At 36.3% G+C, this 8,780-nt stretch overlaps 1 protein-coding gene across 1 annotated transcript; it reads right to left on the bottom strand.

Annotated features, from left to right (window-relative positions):
- Positions 1–952: 952 nt before the first annotated feature.
- LOC126724922 (GTPase LSG1-1-like) lies at positions 953–8,043 on the bottom strand. The gene is made up of 7 exons (XM_050429343.1): positions 7,536–8,043; positions 6,561–6,668; positions 6,383–6,469; positions 4,918–5,011; positions 3,560–3,616; positions 2,484–2,563; positions 953–2,392 (listed from the first exon to the last, which is right to left on the bottom strand). Exons 1-7 carry the CDS (start codon positions 7,757–7,759, stop codon positions 1,252–1,254), a joined length of 1,791 nt encoding a protein of 596 aa, XP_050285300.1. The 5' UTR covers positions 7,760–8,043; the 3' UTR covers positions 953–1,251.
- Between the last annotated feature and the right edge of the window lie 737 nt (positions 8,044–8,780).

The following is an 8,780-nucleotide window of genomic DNA, read 5'->3' as shown; positions in this document are numbered from 1 at the left end:
GGGATACCCTTCAAATGCCTGAACCTTCCACGTGTATAATATTTTTCCATGACAATATTTCCTCGTTCCTAGATTAAAATGAGGTGTAATTGATTCCCAGAAAAATATTTGTCATAAGAATGATTTTTATTTAAGAAAACCTTAGACAAGGAAACATAAATGAAATATTGCCTCTTTGATAATTTTTCTTTGCTTTTCTTACAAGTGGGATACAAATTCAGGTTCTCCTCTATAAGAGAATCTGATAGTGCCACTAACCACAAGGCTCTCGGCATCTTTGATAAAATAATCAGCTTCTCTACAGGTAATCAGAACCAAATCCACGTAAAGGTAATAAAAAAAAAGGATGTGAAGAAGGTTGCAAAGACATGAAAGAGAGATTGTGTTAATGCGACGAAAAAAAAAGAAAAACTGTATGCAACCATGCATACATTCATGGTAAAAAGTTTTAACAGAAAAGGTTTTCACCAGAGTGAATATCTGTTGAAATAAGAAATGGTCAAAATTTTATCTTATAATCCAAATCACATAAGCATTAACTGGTTAACTAATGGACATTCTGTTTTCCAACTTCCCAAGTGTACCCCCCAAATGAAAATTGGAGCATATTTTAACCAATCACATGGTGGATCAGCTTGTCAAGGTCGCAATATCTTTTTATCTGATATGTCTGAAAAAAACAAGGTTGTCATATCATCAGAGCTAAAGAAAGAGTCACATAGCAGTATGTTATATTCTGTTTGCTCCAACTAGGTAGCTGGTATTAAACACCATCAGACAAACAAAATATGAAAATCTTAGGCCATATCACAACCATAAAATTGGGGTGACCGATACTGATCAGAATGTTCTTCAGATTCTAGTACTGTGACGATGTCTTGCCCCACGAATTTAGATAGTCTCCATGCATGAATAGCAGCCTTAAAATTTCCAATTGAAGTTAGACGCTCAGTACGAAAAACAAAACAGTTTATATCATCAAAGTCATATTCCTTACAAAATTCAGCAAATAATAATAATAAATTAATAATAATGATGATGATGCGAATGCATGCATTATTTACACCATCAACTACACTTCAACTACACAACCGCTAAAGCCATCTAAATTATATTCTTCATTTTCTTTTCATTCGTTACCCTCCTTTCTTTTTTCTGGGAGTGAGAAAGGGAGAGAGCCACAACCAACAGCCAATGACTAGATTTGTAGCCACGAAAAACTGACAGGAGAGACACGATCTATCCATATCCTCATCCGACCTTGACAGAGCCTGTACTCACTGGCTTCTGATAGACTCTTACTACAGGCATTCCATCGCCATCATCATTCCCAACCCTCCAGGTGCGGTCCTTTTTCCTCTGAGGCTTCTTGTGCTGTTTATGGGCCGCCTTAGGCTTCTTATTCGAAGCCTTTTTGGAAGCAAGGCCATTAGCCATGTCAAAAGAATTGAGATCCTCCAGCACATGCTCAAGAGCAGGTGCATTTTCACCTTGAAAATCTTGAGGGTTTTCAATATCAGATGAATCTGACTCATGCTCTTCAGATGAGCTTGCTTCATCAACATCTTCCAAATCACTTTCCTCATTGGAGATTCCAGGGGGCATTTCATAGTGGGGCAGCTTGCCATCAATATAATCCTTCAAAATCTGACGGGTAGCTCTAGTTTCATCAGGCAGTCCACTAGAGCCAACATACCCACGAGAGGCACAATAAGCTCTTAATAGTTCAGATGCTAGAGGGGGCCGAGACTGCGGCTCATATGGCTTTGGTTTTGGCAGCTTGATCTTGTAGACAGACTCAATGACATGTCTAGGAACTCGATTGGCCACTACCTGTACAGCCTCCCTATTCTCAGTAATCCGATCAATAGGCAATACCCCAGAAGCAATCATCTCAAATCTCGAGCTTGAGAAGGATGGAAACACTAATCCAGGGCAGTCACATAGGGTCAGCTCATCAGACATTATCAATGTTTGGAAATGCTTAGTCTTCCCTGGAGTAGAGGTGACACCTGTCCGCTTCTGGCCCACCAAAGCATTGATTGTTGAGCTCTTCCCCACATTAGGATAGCCAACAAATCCCACAACTACATTCTTTGGTGCTGAAGTTACTGCAGTATTTCCACGAGGAGATTGAACATTAGATGAGCCTGTACCATTAGAACCTGATTTCCGCCTCATCTTGGCTATCTCTTCTGCCTCACACTGTAAACGGGTCAAAAGTTCATCCCTTCCATATATTTTTGTATCAGGGTTATCCATGTTCTGAAAGGTATTTTGTGTCTTCCATGGGTCACTTAAGTTTTTCCCTTCCAGAGCAGCAGAAGCAGCTTTAGCCGACCAGAACACAAAGAGAATGTTATTAAGGCGAAAATATTCTGCCCATTTCTCCCTGCAGGCAGAGCAAAGCAATGACAATTTAACAGGTTAAAAAACTAAAGAATTGTTTTGCTGCAACAAAGACATGCAATGCAGATACCAACCTGACAGAAAATGGTAACAGATCTGCCTTATTAACAAGAAGCAACGTGCGCTTGTACTTATCGATCTCTTGTGTATATGCCTGCATTCAAAGAAATTCAATGTCATACCCATATTGCTATGCAGTCATGAAATCTCCACCAACAAAGGAGGAAGCAATTAAGATTTCTAGGAGTTTATTCACAGATGAAATTGACAGGTTAAAACATTTCTTCATCCCTCTATTCTCTGAGTACAAATAAAATACTCAGAAATAACACTAATGCATCACAGAAATGAACTTTATCACAGAAAAGTGGTTCAATTCTTTTCTCATTTACCTAAAAAAAAAACTACCATTGCTTCTTGGATTGGGTAGGGATAGGAGGCCTACATATCCACTTTCATAGCATAGCTGGCGTGTCAGTGACTGCTGTATTATGTTTTATTGTCTCTTACAACTTATCAAGTAGTAGTTTTTCTAAGCTTTCCTTTCACCTGTAACTCCTCACGAATCCAACAAAACAACTTAACCAAGCTACAAATTGAGCACCTAGTGCAGGTTATTACTCCTCCAACCCATAACACATCACTTGGGTAGAAAGCACTTGCCATCTTCATTATTAAAATAGCTAACTAAAAAGCTTGGTCTCAAAGTTTTGAATAAAGTTTATATATTGACATTGATATTATAGAACAATCAACAATTTATATACTGTGCTTCGACATTCTAAAGCATTCTAAACATTATTAGTTTAATAGATTTAACCAGGGCAACAAAAGATATTAATTCAGACCCCCAAATTAAACATCAGACTCTTCCCCTACTTGGCGCAAAACTAAATCAAGACTGTAAAGAATCAGAATTTTCACTTTTAATAAGTAAATTTTGAAATACCAAGGTTTGGGTAATGTGCTTCATTCGTAGATCTTTACACACAATCTTGCTCAGTTTCTCTCAAATCTAGGAGAGGTATCATATTTACAAAAATTAGAAAAATAAATAGAGAGCCCGGATCACGTCAAATTACTGTAACTTAAAAGTATTTTCTAAATGATTGATATATATATATATATAGAGAGAGAGAGAGAGAATTACCTCAAGATCAAGGCAGCGGTAGAACAGCGGGTCACGGGCATCAACAACCATTACAAGCTGAAAAGAACAGAATGAAATTAGTATTAACCTAAACTAAATCATGTGATTTAAGATGAAGGATACAATGTGTTCCATAAAAAGAAATGCAAAGAAGAAAGGGAATGCTTGATGTGTGCAAGGAATACTAACTCGAGACTTTAAAAGGCAAATCTAACAGGATTTCATAATTATGGTAGATTGCATGCATCAACATAACAAGTGAATAAAAATTGCTATCAGCCAGTAAGGTCAATGCTAAAAAAAGATAGGTCATGAAGCATGACCACAAACTAAAACTTCAAGAAAACATACTCCAAACATGCATTAGAGCAGTTAATGCCAGATGTAATCACCAAATGCCTACAAGCATCTTTGGTGAAATAAAACAAGACTTACAATTACAGGCAATGACACCTAATTTACAATATTTGGGCATGTTTGTTAAATTATTTATATGATAAGTAGATTTCTGGCATGTTTATAAAAAATTACTGCCTGGATAATAATGCTGAAGGTTAACAAACATCTCTGGTGAACAAGAGTAGGAAAAGAATCAAAATCATATGCCTTAGCCCAAGAGATATTTTTATGCAAAGAGCAACAATTTCCAAAATAAAAGTGGTTTAGGAATATCATTACAATTACAGCCCCAAATAAATGTCAGAACAACAAAATTTCTACATTCCTAATAGTTAATTAAGTCTATTTAAGAATGAAATATTTCTGTTAACATCTTGTATTAACTTTTGACATCCCAATTGTTTAGAAAGCAGTGTTTAAAGCCAATTAGAAGTCTCTTTTACTGTGAGAGCTGATTATATGAAAATATTAGGTAAACCCAAAACTAACATGTGCTGTATGAAATTTTCCTATCTTTCCAGGATACTTCTACAGCCATTTAATAGACCAAAAAGATATGGCCAGACAAATGTAACAATTTTTTTCAGCCATTTCATAAATTCATTGTCTCATGTCCATTCTTAAGTAGTGATATCTTGTAAATTCATAATATTGTAAGAGGCAGAAGTTGGCTGATCTTCGAAAAGTTAATAATGTTTATACAGTTTGACAAATGAAAGGAACTTTAAATTAAAATTTTCTCTATATTTCTGCACACTGTACAAACTGCTTGAGCTAATCTATTTACAGTTTCTTTTTCCAAACCATTAATGGGAAATCTGTTGGACTAACTGCTTGTGGATGTTCAAGCATGTATCTGAAGGCCAAAAGCAATACAAATCTTAACAATTACAACACTACAAAGAAACTGTTTTCTTAGAATTTTCAATGTCACACCATCAAAGACAATATGGCCTTACCAGATCACTACGTTCAACCACCCGCCAGAGCTGTCTCCAGATATCCAGGTTCTTCTCAAAAGGAGTTAGAACAAGCTTCTCATTCTCCTCAAGTCTGAAGCAAATACATTACTATTAGAATGCTACGTACGTTAATTAGAACACTTAACACATCATCATGGATATAAGTACAAAATGTTGTATCAACCACTGATAACACAAAGACAATGAAGAATGAAATCTGAAAAGCCACACTCCCAAATCTATCGGCATGTGGAATAAAAAAAACATAATTTGCAGGCTACGTGACATAATTCCAAGATTTTCAGGAAAAGTCTGCAATGCTGTCCATTCTTGCTTAATGTGAATTTACTGAGGGAGAGAAATAGGACATTTGAGACCAGGAATTATCTTTGGACAGACTCAAGTCACAATATGTAGAGTCCTTATTTTATTGGATGTCTTTGGATGAGAGTAGACCCACAACACTAGATGATTTCATTGTTTCCTTGCATTGTATTTTAATTTAAGGATCCTTGAGGTATACATCAAGTACACTCAATTGGTCTCTTTGTAAATTCTCTTTCTGTTTTAATACAAATATTTAAAACCAATAAAAAGAAAAACATAAGTAAATAAGGCCAAACATGAAACCAACAAACCGCACGAGCACTCAAAATCCCCAAATTAAAACCATTTTGAGAAAAAATATCTGGAAAACAAAAAATCAAAAACAAAACTTACCCAGCAGATTGAAGCCAGTTTCCTACCACTGCATTACATCTTGTTATCAAGGGTACTTCAAAGCCATCCATATCCCATATATGGAGCAATGTCATAATATATAATCGTTTACTAAAGTGACAGTCTTTACAAAGTTACTAGTTTAAGTTTACATAGTTTTTAACTGAGTAAATTCCCTTCCAGCTTCATCATTATCTGGAGTTCTAATTACCTCTTAAGTTCAGCTATGACTACATGGATTTTGAACTTAATTGATTTGTCTTTCTAGCCCTTCCAGACTAGCATGCCAACATGAGTTGGGTCATCCTCGGACTGTCGGACGGTACTGTAACAGTTTTTTAAGATACATCACATGCTAATTTTCTAGTGAAGTAAAAAGATGTGGATAGATTGGCCAAAAAAAAAAAATTCTTAATTAAGTGGATAAAGTAAAATTTTCACCTGTATTAAGCATTTCATGATAAAATTTAAGTTATATGAAGCAACACTTGACACTACACTATCTCATGGATTGCATTCATGGAAGTATGTTGGTGTGTCTATTGAATCCGTTTGGTTAAGAGATTTGGAAACCTAAAAACGCGTTATTAAAACCCAAAAAGCCATTTTGCAACAGCAACTCCTCATAATTTTTTTTACAAACCCTCATTTTAAACCCAAAATTCCGTTTCGCAATAGCTTATACAAACACACCCATTAATAGACACTTGATACATTCATGAAACAGACATAGTCACCTAACCTTGCAAGGCTTCGGCGCCATGATAAGAAAGATTGTCTTTCATTCACATCAAGCTGTTCTACAGACATCTCAGCAGTCCATGGTGGCCTACAAGGAAAAATACAACCTTTTAAACTAATTGCACAAATATAAATCTTTGATTAAACTTCAACTTGGTAAGGGAAGAAGAAACACATGCCTGCGTGGAACTCTAAGACTGCTGGCATGTTGTGCCTCCTCTTTCATCTGTTGCTCTCTCCTTTCCTCAGGGGTCATGCCACTGTTACTGTTACTAGAGCTTGCATCCCTATTCCCACAAAATAGGCATCAAACAAAAATCAATTGATCTTAATGCACATTCATACGTAATACCGTTGAGCTTATAAATTTACTAAGCTGAACAAAAAACATAAATCATTAGAAGAAATGTCTCAAAATGAAAAAGTTGTGAACTTAAATACTTTTTTTTTATAGGTAATAAAATTTTTATTAATAAAGGCTACTTCATGCAAGAAGAATGAAGTAGCTAAAAAATATGTACAAAAACACAAAAGAAAGCAAACTATGTACAAATAAGATGGGAATCTAAGAACAACTGAACAAAATCAAGAGAAGTGAATCCCCAAGAACAAGACCAGTCAAACAACATCCCTGTAAATAAAGCTATGAGCTGATCCACCAAATGCTCCTCATCCTCAAAAATATGACCATTCCGCTCCCTCAAAATACAAAGGGACACCGCCTAATGCACACGCCCAATCAAACAAAATCCATAAAAACACACTCTTTGATTACATAAAAGGACATTCCTCTCCTCTCCACCATTTTTTTCTTTTTTTCCTTTTTAACATTCCCATGATATCTCTTGCCTATGAATCAGCTCAGCAACACATGCTTTTAACTTTCAATGCCAACAACATATGGACAATATATGTTATTCAAGGAAGTAACAACAACCAACTAACCAAGCCGTAGTCCTAAAATTTCGGGGTTGGCTATGGATCCTCAACAAACTAATCAGGGTCGGCCACATGTATTCTTTTCCATCATGTAATTCTATTATATCCAAAGTCATATACTTGTATTCAACTTGACAATAATTAAATTAACAATCCAGATAATAATAAACAGTGAATGGGAATGAAAAGGAAGAGAGAGAGAATAGAAAACTGACAGATTGATGAGGAGGTTGGGGGCAGGGTGGTCTTGAGTGAAGAGGCGGTCGGCCTCGTCGGCCTGTTCGATAATGGCGTCGATGTCGCTGACTTCGGTGACGGATTCGAGAACCTTCTTGTGCTGGTTCCTGTAGAAGTAACCCTTTTCCTTAGACTGCTGTATCATCTGGTTGTGTTGCCTCACTAGGGCTCTCCCCAGCCCCGTCTTCTCGTTCTTCCCCATCGTTATTCTTTCAAGTTTCAAACTTTCAAAGCCACCACAGCTCTCTCTCTCTCTGCAAAAACCCTAGTAAGCAATATAGAAATTCTCTCTCTTCTCTCTGAAATAGCTGCGTTTATTTTTGTGCGAATTCGATGACGACGATGATGATGAAAATTGTGAATCAGTTTATGGCGGTGGAGGCGGAGGCCGTAACAGGTCAGAAACGTTTTCGACTTTTCTTTGGTGCCGCACGCTTGGGGGGTAGGAAGAGAAAAATCCAAAACCAAACACTTCACAAAAGTGTAATTTTATTTTTCTTCTTTTTTTTTACCCTTTGTTTTCCTCTTCTTTTCCCATTCAAGCAGAAAAAAAATAAATCGAGATTTACAAAAAGACCCAAGATTTATACTACCATGACATAGTTAATTTATTTTATGTAAAAGTCTATAAAATTTTTAAGGGACTCGGATAATTTTGATATTATCAAAAAAAATTAACTTTTATATTTACATATAATTATTTTTATTTTAATAGTAATATTTTCTCTTATACATATAATTAGGTTTAATAATTGTAAGGACTAGAATTAGACCCTTAGCCCAACGAAAATGGATGATGGCACAACAAGCCCAAAACAATATATTTATTAGAGAGTAGATTTTACAGGTGATATCGCTCCGAATCAGTAAGGTGGATGATCTGGCTTCGGTGGGCTACTTATGTGGTGGAAGGCCTACAAGAAACAAACTGTCAAAGAGGAGACCGGAGAATACTGGCCAAACCCTCTCCAATGAAGAAGTTAGTCTCGCAGAGAAGGGAGTTCCAAGTATTTGGGAGTAATGTCTCAGAGAAATTCTTACCTTTGTCGGGTTCAGACCGGTCCTTTATATAGGGACCCTGGGGACGGTAATTTGTCCAATAACCTCCCCAAGATTTGTGGAAGCCAATGAGTCCGGAGTTAGCTTCCTCAACGACTACTAATATTGTAACCGCTAACGGAAGTTAACTTATTTGATGGATTCGTTGAGATAGTTGCGAGTTT

The sequence above is a fragment of the Quercus robur genome, chromosome 1 (genome assembly GCF_932294415.1).
Source record: "Quercus robur chromosome 1, dhQueRobu3.1, whole genome shotgun sequence".
NCBI lineage: Eukaryota > Viridiplantae > Streptophyta > Magnoliopsida > Fagales > Fagaceae > Quercus > Quercus robur.
The sequence above is the reverse complement of the archived record's forward strand: the minus strand, read 5'-3'. Positions and strand labels throughout refer to the sequence as shown.